This window comes from Ctenopharyngodon idella, chromosome 11, assembly GCF_019924925.1.
Source record: "Ctenopharyngodon idella isolate HZGC_01 chromosome 11, HZGC01, whole genome shotgun sequence".
NCBI lineage: Eukaryota > Metazoa > Chordata > Actinopteri > Cypriniformes > Xenocyprididae > Ctenopharyngodon > Ctenopharyngodon idella.
The window spans coordinates 15,758,153-15,779,646 of record NC_067230.1 but is presented as its reverse complement, the minus strand read 5'-3'; the positions used below and the strand labels follow the sequence as shown (position 1 = coordinate 15,779,646).

General features: G+C 35.9%; 1 protein-coding gene and 1 pseudogene across 3 annotated transcripts in view; both read left to right on the top strand.

Annotated features, from left to right (window-relative positions):
- The window catches only part of LOC127522559 (NLR family CARD domain-containing protein 3-like), a 29,674-nt gene extending 9,683 nt beyond the window's left edge, over window positions 1–19,991 (top strand). The window contains exons 1-7 of one of the 3 annotated variants that reach the window (XM_051912654.1): window positions 12,318–12,375; window positions 13,034–13,210; window positions 15,547–17,388; window positions 17,535–17,708; window positions 17,799–17,972; window positions 18,524–18,570; window positions 18,659–19,991. In XM_051912654.1, coding sequence (XP_051768614.1) covers window positions 13,080–13,210; window positions 15,547–17,388; window positions 17,535–17,708; window positions 17,799–17,972; window positions 18,524–18,570; window positions 18,659–19,206 — 2,916 coding nt within the window. In that variant the 5' untranslated portion in view covers window positions 12,318–12,375; window positions 13,034–13,079 and the 3' untranslated portion in view covers window positions 19,207–19,991. Of the gene's footprint in view, window positions 1–12,317; window positions 12,376–13,033; window positions 13,211–15,546; window positions 17,389–17,534; window positions 17,709–17,798; window positions 17,973–18,523; window positions 18,571–18,658 lie in introns of those variants that run through there. The other 2 variants (XM_051912655.1, XM_051912657.1) reach the window with 2 other exon arrangements.
- LOC127522558 (protein NLRC3-like) lies at window positions 230–7,870 on the top strand (annotated as a pseudogene).
- Window positions 19,992–21,494: the final 1,503 nt, after the last annotated feature.

The window sequence follows — 21,494 nt, the reverse complement described above, 5'->3', positions numbered from 1 at the left end:
CAGATAAAAGCTGGTTTATTTGTCTTTAGAAGACCATGGAAGACATTTTATCGGGGATGCATTTGGACTCATTGGCAAGCTAACTGTTTTAAGTGCACATGTGCTGCAATATTTGTGGATTGGGGTTGGTATATAAAGTATATAGAGGTGGTCAGAGCGAATGGGTCTTGTATCACCCATAAGGGCTTTATTTTGCAATGATAACCAGCTAACTGTACATTAGGCTTTACATATTTTTTATTTAAATGGTACTTGCAGTAACACATTAAATAATGTACATTTAATTTCTAACCAAATGCTACTTATTCAGAATAGCTTGTGTTTTACTCTGACACATTGCTTATGCTGTGAGCAGGGTTAAAAACAAACAAACAAGTTAAAATATCTGTTTTTATTGGACACTCTTCTGCTTTTTTCTAGAACTGCTTCATGAAACTCCTCCTTGAATTCTGAGTAAAGCAGGTGTAACAGGGAGATCAGATAAAACTGAAAGCAGAAACATACTGCAGCTTTACATCGGCAAGGAAAGAAGCTGAACAAATCATCATTAATCAGCAGGATATTTTTCCTGGTAAGTACATATTTAAAGTTACACAAGATACTGGTTAAACAGTTAAAAACAACTATAAATATGTTTCTGAACTGAAGCCATTTGTGTAAAATTTACCTGCTTGATTCATATATTGTCAGGTTTTTGTTCAATTTGGTCTACGTTCACCTTCTGTTTGCTCATCTTCAGCTGACCCAGTTTTCCTGTGTGTTTAATTAGTCATTTAGTTCACCTGGTGCTCATCAATTATCTAATTAGTTCCCTTATTAGTTCCTGTATAAGTACTCCTTGATTTTTTCAATCTTTGTCCTGTCACTGTTATGTTTGGATATGTTTGCCTACATTTTGAGTTGTTATTAAACCTTTAGAAACCTGATTCTCCTGCTTTCTTCAGCCTTTGTGCACATACGTTACACATATGTGTGATGTCCTGATATCATATCAGAATCAGAAAGAGCTTTATTGCCATATACATATATATACAGACTGTATTCAGTGAATACACTTTTGCTAGGCTACTTTGTTTTTGAAAAATATAATTATCCCAGATTATCCAAAATGGATTGTAAAATTGCTGTGTAAAACGTGTTGGGCTAAAATCAGGGGCACAATCCCACAACCGAGGCTGATGATATGATGTTTGTTTGTGGTGGATCTGTCGAGGGCGAGTGGCTGCAGTATCTGTATTTCAGTTTTTGATGTTGCACAATATAACAGTTTTTCTAGTCATTATGTTTTTTTTGTTTTTGTTTTTAGAGAAACTCATCTGACCTAAAGAGTTTGAAGAAGTTTACATTCAGAACATGTTTTCTATATTACATTGAGATTGTATTTGTTTTTAAAGTTCAGAAATATCTTTAAAACTAAACTAGAACAGCTGTTTATGATATATGTATAGATGTATGAGTGGTCTTGTGAGTTTTCCTCATTCATAAAGTATATGTATTGGCAGGACTATTAGCTTTCTGGATAGAAAGATGAGTGACACTGCTTCTAAAATGAGTCTCGATGAGAAAACAGAGGAGGGATGTTCTCAGTCCCGGAGATCTCCAGATCCCAGCTGTGTTTCCGTGAAGAGTGACATATCCATGGATTATCCTGCTGACTTCAGTAATAAACCACCAACCACTGATCCTACGTGAGTATAAACACTCTCGATCAGATTTTCTAAATAAAAAATAAAAAAATATTTTTCTGCTTAAATATCAAATCCATGGAAGAGGTCAAATTATATCTAGTGACACTAATATATAGCCTTATAATGTGAGAATTAATAACAAATATTTGAGTCATTAGATGAAGATGGACTTCTACACAATAAAAACTCAACCATTAATATCATGTAATTCTTTAACCCTCATGTACTGTTGTGGGTCAGTTTGACCTGTTTTGATTTTGAGTTGTCGGAAACATCATTTAACCAATGAGACTTTTTTCTCATTTAGGGTCATGAACATGCATGCAAAGTTTCAACATGCTGATGTGTTTTGACATATACATAAAATTACTGTTACGTTCGTGATGTTCACGGGTCAATTTGACCCTCATATTTTAATGTTCTAAGGCAACTGTACAGACCCAAAACAATAACATTTCTTGGTTATATTTTGTTTTTTAGTTTTTTACTACACTATGAAGCTAAAAAAAGGAGCTTTTCCCTCACTTATTTCAATACAAAAAAAATATTTTGTCAGCCACATATGGTAAAAATGAACTATCATTTCTTTTTTCAATCTATCTGAAATACTATCTAGCCTACATTGTTTTTCTTGAAATTTTGTAACTTTTTCCTCATTTAGGGTCATGAACATGCATGCAAAGTTTCAACACGCTGATGTGTTGTGAAATGTGCATACAGAAATTGTATACGTTCTTATTGTTCGTAGGTTAATTTGACCCACATAGACAGCCATTCAAAAGCCACTAATGTTGAGTTTATTTTTCACTGTGACGGTACTATTAGTGGTAGAAATACTGTAAATCATGGCACTGTTAGGCTTTTTGAAAACAAATATGTGACCCATGCTGGCAAAATGAGTTGGAATGTGCACAGGCTAATTTCGAGCTAAAGGCAAAACAAGTGAAAAATGTCAATGTTGGTCGAATTTGAAAAAAACAAGTTCATTAAGCCCTCGTCTAGTGATTCCAATGTTTCAAATAGCAATTAAACATCTAAAAGTATCTTTATTTGTATGTTTTCTGAAAGGAATACCTTTCCTTTGTCCATGAAGAATGTTTTCACTGCTCGCTTCTTGACGAAAGCGTTTCTGGACTATAATTTTAAAACGCAGCATTCCAACTTTGTGAATATTCATAGCAAATTCTAGATGGTATGAGAACCAGTGAAATGTGATTATCAAACTTATGCTGACAGATCAAGCGTCTGTGTGCACAAAGACGCCTCAGACAGCGCGCAATCCCGATATACACATATACACAGAATTACAGTATTTCAAAATATCTGTCTTGGCGAGTATTCATGTAAACATTATCTGTTATGTCTTAAGTGAACGTTTGGTTAACTGTTGGGGAAAAACATCAGATGTGTAACATTATATTACTGTAGACATATGTGGTACAATAGGTATTAATATATAGGGTGTCTGTTTCATTAATGTTAATTGTTTTAATCATGCAATTGTGGAATCATGCAAAAAAGTTTAATTTTTTTTCCCCTATAGATATGGGTTTTGACTTGGTTTGATTGAATCCAATATTTAGTGATAATGTAGCATAATGAGAGATTTGTAAGCAATTTTTTGGAGGCCAGTCATTTTTGACCGGGAACACCACAAGTGTTACAATGTGGAAAAAAAAAACACAAACATTTTTAAAAATTATCAAAAAAATTGGGGAAGTTGTTAGACTCTGGGTGAGTAAAGTCAGTAAATTTTAGTCCAATACGATAACATTAACTTGCATTTTCGGGTATGGGAAAATCCTCTCCGGGTCAAAATTACCTGAACACAACCTGAGGGTTAAAAAAACGTAGTTCTCCTTACTTTCATAAAGTTAATTATGGCAAGTTGAACATACTTAATATTCTATGTAAATACAACTTAACTGAGTCAGTGGAAAAAAGATAACTCAAAAAGTTGAGTGAATGAATTTTTAGGAATTTTTTTTACAGTGCAGGTAAAACCAAACACTGATACTGAATATATCTTAAAGAAAATAAATAGAGATTATATGAATCCTTTGATTGATGTTATGATGAGTGAAGTATTAAAACTACTTGCATGATGTAATGATGCATGTATATCCTTGAATGAATGAATTTATAACATGTAAAGATGTATAACATATAAATATAAGAATATAATATAAAATGGTAATCACTGTGGAAAACATTTCACATCCTGTTCTACAAACACACAGAGGCATGAAAGGATCCAGTTCTGCTGAATCTGCTCAATGTTACACACAAGCAGCCCTGCAGGAGGAGACTGGAGACCTGCAGAAACCAGTAAAAAATGAAATACAGAGAGTCAAAGACCAGCTCAAAACCAGCATGAAGATGAAGTATGAGACATTATTTGAAGGAACCAAACTACAAGAGAATGAAACTCTCCTGAACAGGATCTTCACACAGCTCTACATCATAGAGGGAGAGAGAGAAGGAGTGAATGAAGAACATGAGGTTTTATAGATGGAGAAAATAGCCAGAACGCAACACTCACAAGACACTCCAATCGACTGCAATGACATCTTTAAAGCCTCACCTGAACCAGGATGTGAGGAGAAACACCAGATCAAGACTGTTCTTACTAAAGGCATCGCTGGAATCGGAAAAACCGTCTCTGTGCAGAAGTTCATTCTGGACTGGGCCGAGGGAAAAGCCAATCAGGATGTGGATTTTATGTTTGTGCTTCCATTTCGAGAGCTGAACTTGATCCGAGATCATCAGTACAGTCTTCACAGACTTCTGCAGGACTTTCATCCTAAACTTCAAGATCTGGACTCAAAGATTTATGAGGAGTGTAAAGTTGTGTTAATCTTGGATGGTCTGGATGAAAGCAGAATGACACTGATGTTTTCAGACACTCAGAAAGTTTCTGATGTGACTGAGACTTCATCTGTGGGTGTGTTGATGTCAAACCTCATGAAAGGAGAGCTGCTTCCCTCTGCTCTCATCTGGATCACCTCCAGACCAGCAGCAGCCAGTCAGATCCCTACCAAATACATCAACCGTCTGACAGAGATTCAGGGATTCAATGACCCTCAGAAGGAGGAATATTTCAGGAAGAGAATCAGTGACCAGCGTCAAGCCAAAAGAATCATCTCACACATCAAAAGAGCAAGAAGCCTCCACATCATGTGCCACATACCCGTCTTCTGCTGGATCTCATCCACTGTGCTTCAGAAGCTCCTGAAGGAAGATCTGAGTGCAGAAATCCTTCAAACTCTGACTGAAATGTACATCCACTTCCTGCTGATTCAGATCAACATGAGGAATCAGAAATATGATGAGAGAGATCCAGAGAAACTCCTGCAGTCCAAAAGAGAAATGATTGTGAAACTTGCTAAAGTGGCTTTCAATCAGCTGATGAAGGGCAATGTGATGTTCTATGAGGAGGACCTGAGAGAGAGCGGCATAGACGTTACTGACGCCTCAGTGTATTCTGGGATTTGCACTGAGATCTTTAAGGAGGAATTTGTGATTCATCAGAGGAAGGTCTACAGCTTCATTCATCTGAGCATTCAGGAGTTTCTTGCTGCTTTTTATGTGTTTTACGATTATGTAATAAAACATGTTGACACATTGCAGTTTATTGATGTAGTGCATTATCTACATAGAATCGCAGTAGATAAAGCCATTAAGAGTGAGAATGGACAGCTGGATCTGTTCCTGCGATTCCTGCTGGGCATCTCACTGGAGTCCAATCAGAGACTCTTACAGGATCTACTGACACACACAGTGAACAGCTCAGAGAGCATCAGGAGAACCACACAGTACATTAAAGAGAAGATCAATGATAAACATGAACTCTCCACTGAAAGATCTATCAATCTGTTCCTCTGTCTGCTGGAAGTCAAAGATCAGGCTCTGTCCACAGAGATTCAGGAGTTTGTGAAATCAGACAAACACTCAGAGAAGAAACTCTCTCCGTCTCACTGCGCAGCAATCGCCTATGTGCTTAAGATGTCAGAGGAGGTGCTGGATGAGCTGGACCTCAAGAAATACAACACATCAGATGAGGGTAGAAGAAGACTGATACCAGCTGTGATCAACTGCATAAAAGCCCTGTGAGTGAATGGAATTACAATACATTGTTGTAACTGAAACATCTTGAGTATATTTTGTTTATTTTTAGAATGTCTTTTTTACAAGAATGTTTTTGAAATCATAATTGTAGAATTGAGTTATCAATATAATTCTCATGTCTTTCAGTCTTGCTGGCTGTAATCTCAACGAACAATCGTGTGAAATTGTGTCATCAGCTCTACAATCCTCAAACTCTGTCCTGAGAGAGCTGGACTTGAGTAACAATGACCTACAGGATTCAGGAGTGAAGCTGCTTTCTGATGGACTGAAGAGTTCAAACTGTCAGCTGGAGATACTGAGGTATTAAGAATATATAAGGGATAATGTACAGTCAGCCGGTCATAATGTTGATGTGTGTCTGTAGATGATCTGACTGTGTGTGTCTGTAGGTTGTCAGGCTGTATGGTGACAGAGGAAGGCTGTGGTTATGTGTCTTCAGCTCTGAGTTCAAACCCCTCACACCTGAGAGAGCTGGATCTGAGCTACAATCACCCAGGACAATCAGGAGTCCAGCTGCTCAACGACAAACTAAAGGATCCAAACTACAAACTGCAGACACTCAAGTATGTGGGGTTCAAGTTAAGAACCCTAATAGTTTAAGTTTTAACCAAACTTTGCTTTGAAAGTAAAATCATTATTATTATTATTATTATTATTATTATTATTATTATCATATATTACTATTATAATCCTTATAGAATATATAGATTGGGTTATTAAAAATCTGAAGACGGTAGAGATGCCCATGTAGTGTTATTTATTGGTTACAGAATTACTGAATGCAAATAATTGACAACTAAATATTAAGTAATTTACTTTACGATTATATCCATATATCAATTCCCTTTTAGCTCCTTTGGCTGTTCACTATGGGCTCAAAAACACTGTAGCATATTTCCTGTAAAGCTGTTCACTGGGGCTTGAAGATATCAAGATATCAAAAATCTCCAGACATTGAGACATATGGCTCTGTGAAGCTGCATTAGAATTATATATATTGAGAAATAGGCTATACAAATAAGCATGGCTTGACTATTTATATTAATAGTCTGTAAGTGAATATCTATTCAAACTACTTACAGTTCATTTTGACTGTATGTTTGTGTGTCTTTTTAGTTTGGATCATGGAGGGCCCTTCAGGATAAAACCAGGACTACGAAAATGTAGGTTCTTTCTCTGACTCACTCTTGCACATTTAATGGAAACAAATGAGGTTAATAAACTGTTTTTATCTGTCGTCTTGTGTTCAGATGCCTGTGATCTCACACTGGATCCAAACACAGCACACACTCAACTCATTCTGTCTGAGGAGAACAGGAAGATCCAATATGTGAAAGATCATCAGCCGTATCCTGATCATCCAGAGAGATTTTCTGATAATCCTCAGGTTATGTGTCGAGAGATTCTGACTGGACGATGTTACTGGGAGGTTGAATGGGGCTCCAGGGAGGTTGAACAGGGCTCTTGGGCTCGTATAGCAGTGGCCTATAAAGGAATCAGCAGGAAAGAAGGGACTGTCGGTAAGTTTGGATACAATGACAAATCCTGGTGTCTTTTCTGCACTAGTAATGGATTTGTTTTCTGGCACAATAATGTCAGCAAAAACATACTAACCCGTGTATCAAAATCTAACAGAGTAGGAGTGTATCTGGACTGGTCAGCCGGCACTCTGTCCTTCTACAGCGTCTCTGACACACACACACTCACACACTTACACACATTCAACACCACATTCACTGAACCCCTCTATGCTGGATTTAAGGTTTTTGAGTCCAAACTGTCTCTGTGTCAGATTTAACAAACGCAGCCTTAAATGCCAAGGTAGATTAGTACAGATGTAATGGAGTACAGCTGTAACACTAAAAGTTCAAAAGTTGCATACGGGTGATGATTGTATATGCAAATTCACACAGTAATGGGGACAGATCTCAAAAAGTTATTTTGTTATAAAAGCATCTAAATTGAAAAAATCCCATATTTATTTTGGCCAGCATTTGTCCAAAACAGCACAAAAAAAAAATTTTTTTTCAAAAATACAACTGTACTGAATCTATTCAGTTTTCTGTCTGTTCATTAGGTGCTGAAATGTCATTGTACTTTATTTATAACATTTGGTTGTAAAATGGTCAGGTAGGCTGTTGTGAAAAACCAAGAATATGCTATAATAAATGGCCACTTTTAATATATGGCAACAAGTCACTAAACATTTCCACTCCCTCCACCCTGAATTTCATTAATTAATTGTCTGCAAGAATCATGCCACCACTTTGTTTGTAAAAGCTATGTACAAATCATTGTGGACGTCTTATTTAATTACATACATATTAATTCATTTTCATCTATTTTATGTATTTATTTAATATTACTTTTAATTGTTGATTAAATTAAGATAAATAAATTGATTAGAATCAGCAAATAATTACTTATTCTCTCTCATTTGGCCTGATTAGGTGGGCAGATCACTGGATCACAGTGTTTCTCTCACTTCTTCTCTTGGATTAATAAATGAAAAATGTAGTACATGTCAAATTTTACAAATGGTTAAAACAATCTATATTAAATAATAAAAGAACAAATGTGAATTAAAGAACAAACATGTCTTTATTGAGTCAGCACTGTCATTTATCTTTCATTTACATTAAAGTTTTAGACATGCAATTTGTTTCCTTATATGTTTGCACTTTATATACTGTTGGCCTGTTGTCAGCATAAAAAAGAAATTCATACAAATGAACTCACTGTATGCTGTCTGTTTACAGTAAAACTGTTCTGCTAGAAAGGTTTAAAGGGTGAGGGCATCGTTTCAGGGTTACGAACACACTGACTCTGAACAGCACTGTCTGATGACAGTCTTTAAGAGACAAACGCACATTAGCCGGTTCCTCTAAATGGACCGTTACTGCAGTGTTTTATTGTAAATATGCAGTGTTTTGTGTTCTGTATCCATCCACACAGTGCAGTCTGACAAAACTTTCTAGTTCCTCTCCGACCGCTGATGATCATGTAACAACTCCTTCTAGACAGAGAGCGATCAGATACACTTACATTTGTGTAAGCAAAACATTATGAGCTGATCTGTTTCTGATGAAAACTGAAACTGTTTGAGGAACTGTTTCAGAAACTGTTTGAACTTTTACAATGTTTCTTTTAAAGTCCCCCTGTAGTTAATAATTTTATCCCTTAAAACTCATCTTTGATCACCAAAATGACATATTTAAACATTTTTATATATTTACAAAATGTATTCATGCCTTAAAATACCTTGAATGTAACTCCCTTGCTTCATTTAGAATACGCAGATCCATGAATATGCAAATTGTCCCCGCCTCCACTCACTCACACCAGCTCAGAGATCCACAGAGACGCACCGTACACAACGTACACAATGGCAAGTGGAAATAATGGTTTAATTCAGCCATATATATTTGAACCAGAAAATGATTCTGAAGAAGTGGAGCAGTGAAATTAAAACAGTGGGCATAGTATAAGTAGGTGAATTGGGACGCAGCACAAGTGTGCAGCACTCCTCCTGAAAAGTGAAGCCAAAGCATTTCGATCGCCCCCTGGTGGCTGACTGCAGTATAGGTCATAAAACCCGCCCTCTCCATGTAATCGAATGGGGCGTGAGCTGAACTAAACAATCAAATTACACTTTAAATATTTTTTTCCAAAGATGGTTTCTGTAATTTTTTAGGTAGTTCTTATCACACAGACTCATGTTCTACTGATCGTTTTTTCCAAATAACTTTGGTTTTAGTTAGTTATTTGATGTTATAAAAACAGGGTGTAACGTCATGATTGACAGCTGTGCGGGAGTGTGGGCGGGACCTTGATGCCAGACTTGGGCTCCAAATGATGTCATCGACACAAGATGTCGACTGTTATTTCTGGGATATTTTGCCTTCATTTTTCTAGGAAGTGGAGACACATTTTACAGCCTATGACTAAAACAGTGATATTAAAAGATCAAATTCAATATAGTACAGCTGATGCATACTATACAGGTGAGCAGATGAACCCAGAACATGAAGGCAACACGCCAAAATGTTTAAGTGTTTTCTTTATAATTGTTTCTTTATGGAAAAATGCTTAAACGGGTAACTGCACGTTGCGTTCATATTCTGGGTTCATCTGTTCATCTGTATATAGTCTGCATCATCAATAAGCTGTATACTGACTTTGATCTTTTAATATCACTGTCTTTTTGTTTTCAGGTGTTTTTCCTCCTCCATATTCTCACTAGATCATACTAAATGAGCCATAAAAACCTGATGTATCAAATATGATATGAAACACAAATGCAAACTTGTTTATTTTATAATTTGTCTAATCGTTCAATGAGCTACTGTTTTATTTTGTTTTGTTTTTTTGTTTTTTCATTTTTCTGGCTGTACACGTCAGGCTTTCAGTTCTTAAACAACCCCTGCGGTGCACCACAAGATGGCATCCTTCCATCAGTTTTGTACTTGCTGTGCACTAATAACTCTTTTTGATTGCTTTTACATTAACACTTGGAGGCTTTTTCATAAATTAAATCTCTGGAAACGCATTTGTAAGTACAGATCAGCGAAAGAAAGAGGAGAAAACAATTAGCAAAACATACAGTGTATTAAAAACAATTTATTTTTTAAGTTTCAAAGACATTTTATTCAGTTTCAGTTTCTATTTTCATTCGTTTCTTAAAACGTTACGTTCATTTTTATTGGCACAAAATTTTGTCTACATATAAAATATTGGTCACAAATTATTGGTCACTTTCTAAATAATAAAAGTATATCTCATTTACTAATAATTATATATAAATAAATAAATCACTTTTTACCAATGTAAATATGTTACAAATGATGAATTGCACAAATGGTAACTTGTATCTGATGCACTCTTTTTTAAATCGATGCATCATTAACTTTTATGCCGATGCACCGATGCGAATCGGTGAATCTTACATCCCTAATTCTCATACACATAACATGATTATATTTTATTTAAATAATTTTTTTCTTTAAATTGATGTATTCCAGACTGATTTGTTGTGTAGTAATTATAGTAAACTATGTTTAACACTATTGAATTTGCAAAATTAAAACTATGAGTGATTCCTTTTACTTTGATTTTTGTTGCTACCTTGACATTTTATATACTGATAATATTTCGCTGTTTAGGTTTTTTGTATTTGTTTTTCCTGTTTTGGATTAGTGTTGCCAAAACATTCATTCATATTCAAATTAAAATGTGATTCATGAGCTAAGATCTAAATGAAACCTCTATATTTTCAAATAAAAATATGGATGTGAAACACGATGCATTAAGAGTCGGGGAGTGAAAACTTTTTGAATTTGAAGATCAAGGTAAATTGTATTTAATTTGTCTTCCAGGAAACATGTAAGTATTTTCTGTTGCTTCTGAAGGGCAGTACTAAATTAAAAAAATAATATTTCAACAAAATAAGAAAAATTTGGACATCTTCATCCGTTTTCACCCCCCGACTCTTAACGCATCGTGTTTTCTTCTGGAGCATCAGTGAATGTTTGAATCTTTTTTAATAGTTGTGTTTGAGTCCCTCAGTTGTCCTCAGTGTGAAAAGATGGATCTCAAAATCATACAGTCACTGCTGGAAAGGGTTCAAATATGCAAAAAATCCTTGAAAACTGAAGAATCTGCAGGACCTGAGGATTTTTCTGAAGAACAGAGCTCAGTTTAACTGCTCAGGACAAACAAGAGACTCATGAACAACCATCACACAACAAAAAAAACAGTCATAGATCATCCAGATAACCACACACAGTATTAAGAATCAAAGGTTCCCAAACTTTTGAACTGGGTAATTATGGATTATAGGTAAACATCTTTTATGTAAAATATCTTACTCAGGACAGTGCTAAATAATTTTGTATGATCTCTCTTATTTTGACAAAATTATTCACATTTTCACAGATTCTGCAAGTGGTTCACATACTTTTTCATGCAACAGTACAGATTTCATTGCATTTAATCAGATAAAAGCTGGTTTATTTGTCTTTAGAAGACCATTGAAGACATTTTATCGGGGATGCATTTGGACTCATTGGCTATCTAGCTGTTTTAAGTGCACATGTGCTGCAATATTTGTGGATTGGGGTTGGTATATACAGTATATAGAGGTGGTCCGAGCGAATGGGTCTTGTATCACTCATAAGGGCTTTATTTTGCAATGATTACCAGCTAACTTTAGCCTTTACATATTTTTGATTTAAATGGTACTTGCAGTAACACATTAAATAATGTACATTTCATTTCTAACCAAATGCTACTTATTCAGGATAGCTTGTGTTTTACTCTGACACATTGCTTATGCTGTGAGCAGGGTTAAAAACAAACAAACAAGTTAAAACATCTGTTTTTATTGGACACTGTTCTGCTTTTTTCTAGAAATGCTTCATGAAACTCCTCCCTGAATTCTGAGTAAAGCAGGTGTAACAGGGAGATCAGATAAAACTGAAAGCAGAAACATACTGCAGCTTTACATCTGCAAGGAAAGAAGCTGAACAAATCAACATTAACCAGCAGGATATTTTCCCTGGTAAGTACATATTTAAAGTTACACAAGGTACTGGTTAGACAGTTTAAAACAACTATAAATATGTTTCTGAACTGAAGCCATTCGTGTAAAATTTACCTGCTTGATTCACATATGTGTGACCTGTCCTGATATCATATACAGACTGTATTCAGTGAATACACTTTTGCTAGGCTGTTTTTGAAAAACATAATTATCCCAGATTATCTAAAATGGATTGTAAAATGGATTGTAAAATTGCTGTGTAAAACATGTTGGGCTAAAATCAGGGGCACAATCCCACATCCGAGGCTGATGAAATGATATTTGTTTGTTTGTGGTGGATCTGTCGAGGGCGAGTGGCTGCAGTATCTGTATTTCAGTTTTTGATGTTGCACAATATAATAGTTTTTCTAGTCATTATGTTTTTGTTTTTTTTTAGAGAAACTCATCTGACCTAAAGAGTTTAAAGAAGTTTACATTCAGAACATGTTTTCTATATTACATTGAGATTGTATTTGTTTTTAAAGTTCAGAAATATCTTTAAAACTAAACTAGAACAGCTGTTTATGATATATGTATAGATGTATGATATAGTGGTCTTTCTGTATTCTGTGTCTAGAGCCTTTGTATGGATGAAGGATGTGAATTTTCCTCATTCATAAAGTATATGTATTGGCAGGACTATTAGCTTTCTGGATAGAAAGAAGAGTGACGCTGCTTCTAAAATGAGTCTCGATGAGAAAACAGAGGAGGGATGTTCTCAGTCCCAGAGATCTCCAGATCCCAGCTGTGTGTCCGTGAAGAGTGACATATCCATGAATTATCCTTTTAACCTCAGTGATAAACCTGATCCTATGTGAGTATAAACACTCTCGATCAAGTTAGTTTTTTAGCTGTTAATGTGTAAAAATTAATTACAAAATATACACAAAATGATTAGATTTTCTAAATTAAAAAAAATGTATATTTTTCTGCTTAAATATCAAATCCATGGAAGAGGCCAAATTATATCTAGTGACACTAATATATAGCCTTATAATGTGAGAATTAATAACAAATATTTGAGTCATTAGATGAAGATGGACTTCTACACAATAAAAACTCAAACATCAATTTTATGTAATTCTTTAACCCTCATGTACTGTTGTGGGTCAATTTGACCTTTTTTGATTTTGAGTTGTCGGAAACATTATTTAACCTTTTTGTGTGTGTGTGTGTGTGTTTGTGTGTTTGTGTGTGTGTGTGTGTGTGTGTGTGTGACCTTTTCTCATTTAGGGTCATAAACATGCATGCAATGTTTCAACACCCTGATGTGTTTTGACATATACATAAAATTACTGTTACGTTTGTGATGTTCGCGGGTCAATTTGACCCTCATATTTTAATGTTCTAAGGCAACTGTACAGACCCAAAACAATAACATTTCTTTGTTATATTTTGTTATTTAATTTTTTACTACCCTATGAAGCTAAAAAAAAGGAGCTTTCCCTCATTTTAATACAAAATATATATTTTGTCAGCCACATATGGTAAAAATGAACTATCATTTCTTATTTCAATCTATCTTAAATACTATCTAAACTACATTGTTTTTCTTGAAATTTTGTGATGTTTTGTGAAACTTTGTGACTTTTTTTCTCATTTAGGGTCATGAACATGTGTGCAAAGTTTTAACACGCTGATGTGTTGTGAAATGTGCATACAGAAATTTTATACGATCTTATTGTTCGTGGGTCAGTTTGACTCATATAGACAGAAAGGAATACAGACCCAAAATACAAAACACTTCTGTATTGTAAGTCAGAGCTCTTCAACTCTAGTTCTGAAGTGCCAGTCTTACTGAGTTTAACAACTTTTTATTTTCAAAGTTTGTGAAAATATAAAGTTGTTTTACCTGTTAATTGTCTGTCCCACTTTTTGAGCATAGATACGAAAATGACCATACAGGCAGTAACCAGAAATCGTGCATGAGGGTTAAATGTGCAGGTTATTATATGCCTACAGCAGGCTATCATTAATCTACAGTAGGCCTATGTAGGCAGAGGTGGAAAGTATAACTATGCGTTAATGTTGAGTTTATTTTTCACTGAAACGGTACTATTATTGGTAGAAATACTGTAAATCATAGCACTGTTAGGCTTTGAAAACAAATATGTGACCCATGCTGGCAAAATGAGTCGGAATGTGCATAGGCTAATTTTGAGCTACAGGCAAAACATGTGAAAAATGTCAATTTTAGTCAAATTTGAGGTTTTCACAAAAACAAGTTCATTAAGCCCTCATCTAGCGATCCCAATGTATCATTATTTCTACCTTTTCTGAAAGGATCACCTTTCCTTTGATAATGAAAAATGCCGTTTTTCTCTGCTCGCTTCTGGACGAAAGCGCTTCTGGTCTATCTAAAATGCAGCATTCCAACTATGAATATTTATAGTGAATTCTTGATGGCATGAGAACCAATGAAAAGTGATTTTCAAACTCATGTTGACAGATCTGAAGCGCACGTACAAAGACGCCTCAGACTGCATGCAATCCCAATATACATATGTACACAGAATTACAGTATTTCAAAAAAAGCGAGTATTCACGCAAACATTATCTATGTCTTAAGTGACCGTTTGGTTAACAGTTGGAGAAAAACATCTGATGTGTAACATTATATTAGATCCATATGGTACAGTAGGTCTTAATATATAGGGTGTCTATTTCATTAATGGTAATTGTTTTAATCATGCAATTGTGGAATCATGGAAATCATGGGAATCATGGATTTTAAGGTTTGGTCGCTTGGTGAATTTGTTTTGGAGCCTTCAGAAAACTTTAACTCGATTTTTCTCAAAATGTACTATGCTGACTCTGTCGACTTCAAACAGGTGTAGCACAGTCATTTTTTTGGCAGATTCCAACAAATCATTCATCATTTTGAAGGTAACAAAATAAAAATAATTCATTTTTTCATTTCCTTATTGTGACTCATTTTGCCAGAACGGGTCACATATAATGAATGCATCTGTGTAGGCTATTCTGTTATGATGAGTGAAGTACAACTACTTGTATGATGTAAGGATGAGCTATTTTACATGTATATCCTTGCATGAATTTATAACATTTAAAGATGTATAACATATAAAAATAAGAATTTAATGTAAAATGGTAATCACTGTGGAAAACATTTCACATCCTGACACACAGGGTCATGAAAGAATCCAGTTCAGCAGCCCTGCAGGAGGAGACTGGAGACCTGCAGAAATCAGTGAAGAATGAAATACAGAGAGTCAAAGACCGGCTCAAAACCAGCATGAAGAAAAAATATGAGAGATTATTTGAAGGAACCAAACCACAAGAGAATGAAACCCTCCTGAACAGGATCTTCACACAGCTCTACATCATAGAGGGAGAGAGTAAAGGAGTGAATGAAGAACATGAGGTTTTACAGATGGAGAAATCAGCCAGAACACAACACTCACAAGACACTCCAATTGACTGCAATGACATCTTTAAAGCCTCACCTGAACCAGGATGTGAGGAGAAACACCAAATCAAGACTGTTCTTACTAAAGGCATTGCTGGAATCGGAAAAACGGTCTCTGTGCAGAAGTTCATTCTGGACTGGGCTGAGGGAAAAGCCAATCAGGATGTGGATTTTATATTTGTGCTTCCATTTCGAAAGCTGAACTTGATCCGAGATCATCGGTACAGTCTTCACAGACTTCTGCTGGACTTTCATCCTGAACTTCAAGATCTGGACTCAAAGATTTATGAGGAGTGTAAAGTTGTGTTTATCTTTGATGGTCTGGATGAAAGCAGAATGACACTGAAGTTTTCAGACACTCAGAAAGTTTCTGATGTGACTGAGACTTCATCTGTGGGTGTGTTGATGTCAAACCTCATGAAAGGAGAGCTGCTTCCCTCTGCTCTCATCTGGATCACCTCCAGACCAGCAGCAGCCAATCAGATCCCTTCCAAATACATCAACCGTCTGACAGAGATTCAGGGATTCAATGAGTCTCAGAAGGAGGAATATTTCAGGAAGAGAATCAGTGACGAGCATCAAGCCAGCAGAATCATCTCACACATCAAAAGAGCAAGAAGCCTCCACATCATGTGCCACATACCCGTCTTCTGCTGGATCTCATCCACTGTGCTTCAAAAGCTTCTGAAAGAAGATCTGAGTGCAGAAATCCCTCAAACTCTGACTGAAATGTACATCCACTTCCTGCTGATTCAGATCAACATGAGGAAACAGAAATATGAAAAGAGAGATCCAGAGAAACTCCTCCAGTCCAACAGAGAAGTGATTGTGAAACTTGCTGAAGTGGCTTTCAAACAGCTGATGAAGGGCAATGTGATGTTCTATGAGGAGGACCTGAGAGAGAGCGGCATAGACATCACTGACGCCTCAGTGTATTCTGGGATTTGCACTGAGATCTTTAAGGAGGAATCTGTGATTCATCAGAGGAAGGTCTACAGCTTCATTCATCTGAGCATTCAGGAGTTTCTTGCTGCTTTTTATGTGTTTTACCATTATGTAATAAAACATGTTGACACATTGCAGTTTATTGATGTAGTGCATAATCTACTTAGAAGTGCAGTAGATAAAGCCATTGAGAGTGAGAATGGACACCTGGATCTGTTCCTGCGATTCCTGCTGGGCGTCTCACTGGAGTCCAATCAGAGACTCTTACAGGATCTACTGACACACACAGAGAACAGCTCAGAGAGCATCAGGAGAACCACACAGTACATTAAAGAGAAGATCAATGATAAAAATGAACTCTCCACTGAAAGATCTATCAATCTGTTCCTCTGTCTGCTGGAAGTCAAAGATCAGACTCTGTCCACAGAGATTCAGAAGTTTGTGAAATCAGACAAACACTCAGAGAAGAAACTCTCTCCTGCTTATTGCTCAACAATCGCCTACATGCTTCAGATATCAGAGGAAATGCTGGATGAGCTGGACCTCAAGAAATACAACACATCAGATGAGGGTAGAAGAAGACTGATACCAGCTGTGATCAATTGCAGAAAAGCCCTGTGAGTGAATTGAATTACAATACATTGTTGTAACTGATACATCTTGAATATGTTTTGTTTATTTTTAGAATGTCTTTTTACAAGAATGTTTTTTTTAAATCATAATTGTAGAATTGAGTTATCAATATAATTCTCATGTCTTTCAGTCTTGCTGGCTGTAATCTCAACAAACAGTCATGTGAAATTGTGTCATCAGCTCTACAGTCCTCAAACTCTGTCCTGAGAGAGCTAGACCTGAGTAACAATGACCTACTGGATTCAGGAGTGAAGTTGCTTTCTGATGGACTGAAGAGTCCAAACTGTCAGCTGGAGATACTGAGGTATTAAGAACATATAAGGGATAATGTACAGTCAGCCGTCATAATGTTGATGTGTGTCTGTAGATGATCTGACTGTGTGTGTGTCTATAGGTTGTCAGGCTGTATGGTGACAGAGGAAGGCTGTGGTTATGTGTCTTCAGCTCTGAGTTCAAACCCCTCACACCTGAGAGAGATGGATCTGAGCTACAATCACCCAGGACAATCAGGAGTCCAGCTGCTCAACGACAAACTGAATGATCCAAACTACAAACTGCAGATACTCAAGTGTGTGGGGTACAAGTTAAGAACCCTAATAGTTTAAGTTGGAGCTTTTAACCAAACTTTGCTTTGAAAGTAAAATCATAATAATAATAATAATAATTATTATTATTATTATTATTATTATTATCATATATTATTATAATCCTTATAGAATATATAGATTGGGTTATTAAGAATTTGAAGATGGTAGAGATGCCCATGTAGTGTTATTTATTGGTTACAGAGTTACTGAATGCAAATATTAAATAATTTGCTTTATGATTATATGCAAATATCAATTCCCTTTTAGCTCCTTTGGCTGTTCACTATGGGCTCAAAAACACTATAGCATATTTCCTGTAAAGCTGTTCACTGGAGCCTGAAGATATCAAGATATCAAAAATCTCCAGACATTGAGACATATGGCTCTGTGAAGCTGCATTAGAATTATATGTATTGAGAAATAGGCTATACAAATAAGCATGGCTTGACTATTTATATTAATAGTCTGTAAGTGAATATCTATTCAAACTACTTACAATTCTATTTGACTGTATGTTTGTGTGTCTTTTTAGTTTGGATCATGGAGGGCCCTTCAGGATAAAACCAGGACTACAAAAATGTAGGTTCTTTCTCTGACTCACTCTTGCACATTTAATGGAAATAAAATTAGGTTAATAAACTGTTTTTATCTGTCATCTTGTGTTCAGATGCCTGTGATCTCACACTGGATCCAAACACAGCACACACTCAACTCATTCTGTCTGAGGAGAACAGGAAGATCCAATATGTGAAAGATCATCAGCCGTATCCTGATCATCCAGAGAGATTTGCTTATAATCCTCAGGTTATGTGTCGAGAGATTCTGACTGGACGCTGTTACTGGGAGGTTGAATGGGGCTCCAGGGAGGTTGAACAGGGCTCTTGGGCTCGTATAGCAGTGGCCTATAAAGGAATCAGCAGGAAAGAAGGGACTGTCTGTAAGTTTGGATACAATGACAAATCCTGGTGTCTTTTCTGCACTAGTAATGGATTTGTTGTCTGGCACAATAATGTCAGCAAGAACATAAAAACCCATGCACCAAAATCTAACAGAGTAGGAGTGTATGTGGATGTGTCGGCCGGCACTCTGTCCTTCTACAGCGTCTCTGACACACACACACTCACACACTTACACACATTCAACACCACATTCACTGAACCCCTCTATGCTGGATTTAAGGTTTTTGAGTCCAAACTGTCTCTGTGTCAGATTTAACAAACGCAGCCTTAAATGCCAAGGTAGATTAGTACAGATGTAATGGAGTACAGTTGTAACACTAAATATTTCCCTTCAAAAGTTGCATACGGGTGATGATTGTATATGCAAATTCACACTGTAATGAGGACAGATCTCAAAAAAGTTATTTTGTTATAAAAGCATTTAAATTGAAAAAATCCCATATTTATTCTGGTCAGCATTTGTCCAAAACAGCACAAAAAAAACACAACTGTACTGAATCTACTCAATTCTCTGTCTGTTCATTAGGTGCTGAAATGTCATTGTACTTCATTTGTAACATTTGGTTGTAAAATGGTCAGGTAGGGTGTTGTGAAAAACCAAGAATATGCTATAATAAATGGCCAGTTTTAATATATGGCAACAAGTCACTAAACATTTCAACTCCCTCCACCCAGAATTTCATTAATTAATTGTCTGCAAGAATCAAGCCACCACTTTGTTTGTAAAAGCTATGTACAAATCATTGTGGACGTCTTATTTATTTACATACATATTAATTCATTTTCATCTACTTTATGTATTTATTTAATATTACTTTTAATTGTTGATTAAATTAAGATAAATAAATTGATTAGATTCAGCTAAAAATTACTTATTCTCTCTCATTTGGCCTGATTAGGTGGGCAGATCACTGGATCAGTGTTTCTCTCACTTCTTCTCTTGGATTAATAAATGAAAAATGTAGTACATGTCGAATTTTACAAATGGTTAAAACACTCTATATTAAATAATAAAAGAACAAATGTGAATTAAAGAACAAACATGTCTTTATTGAGTCAGCACTGTCATTTATCTTTCATTTACATTAAAGTTTTAGACATGCAATTTGTTTCCTTTTATGTTGCACCTTATATAATGTTAGCCTGTTGTCAGCATAAAAAAGAAATTCATACAAATGTTACTTTAAATGAACTCACTGTATGCTGTCTGTTTACAGTAAAACTGTTCTGCTAGAAAGGTTTAAAGGGTGAGGGCGTCGTTTCAGCGTTACGAACACACTGACTCTGAACAGACACTGTCTGATGACAGTCTTTACACTTCTAGAGATACTTTGATATGTGAAGAAACTCCAGCAGCTTTCATCTCTTGATCTGTCAGATAGCAGGCAAACTATTATATATAACACACAAATACAGCAAAGAACAGAAGATGTTTGGGAATCAGAGAGACGTTCAGCAGCTCTTCACGCTTCAGATGTCAGAGAGTGTGTTTTGTAAGCATCACAGGAGGCCAGTGAAACCAGAACTGTGATTTGAGCAATGCAGATTCACTGAGATCCTCCTGTTTTCTCAGAATTGTGTGTGAGACAAAAGTGCATTAGCCGGTTCCTCTAAATGGACCGTTACTGCAATGTTTCATTGTAAATATGCAGTGTTTTGTGTCCTGTATCCATGCTCACAGTGCAGTCTGACAAAGCCCAGTTCAATCTATTTGTACGGTCAGTTTGCTCATTAATTAATGAACTGGCTTTAAATTCATTTTATTTGATCACTTTTATTTTGTTCCAGTGCATCTTTACAGAGAATATGACTCTGTGTACACAATATTATATGAATAAACAAAGGAAGAGAGTATGAATTTTAACATACAGACATTCAATAAAGTTCACAAAAGTGTTTTAGCACACAAAAGCATTTGTATGAACTCTATCAGACTGGATTTTTCATGCTGAATTGTAATTTGAATATCTAGTTCCTCTCCGACCGCTGATGATCATGTTGCAACTCTTTCTGGACAGAGAACGATCAGATACACTTACATTTCTGTAAGCAAGACATTATGAGCTGATCTGTTTCTGATGAAAATGAAAATGTAAAGTTAGTCTTCAGAAACTGTTTGAACTTTTACGATGTTTCTTTTAAAGTCCCCCTGTAGTCAATAATTTTATCCCTTAAAACTCATCTTTGATCAACAAAATGATGTATTTAAATATTTTTATAAATTTAAAAAATGTATTCATGCCTTTAAATAGCTTGAATGTAACTCCCTTGCTTCATTTAGAATACGCGGATCCATGAATATGCAAATTGTCCCCGCCTCCACTCACTCACACCAGCTCAGAGATCCACAGAGACGCACCTGTACACAACGTACACAATGGCAAGTGGAAATAATGGAAAATTAAAATGAAATTAAAACAGTACATACTTTTAGGGCATAGAATAAGTAGGCGAATTGGGACGCAGCACAAGTGTGCAGCACACCTCCTGAAAAGTGAATCCAAAGCATTTCGATCGCCCCCTGGTGGCTGACTGCAGTATAGG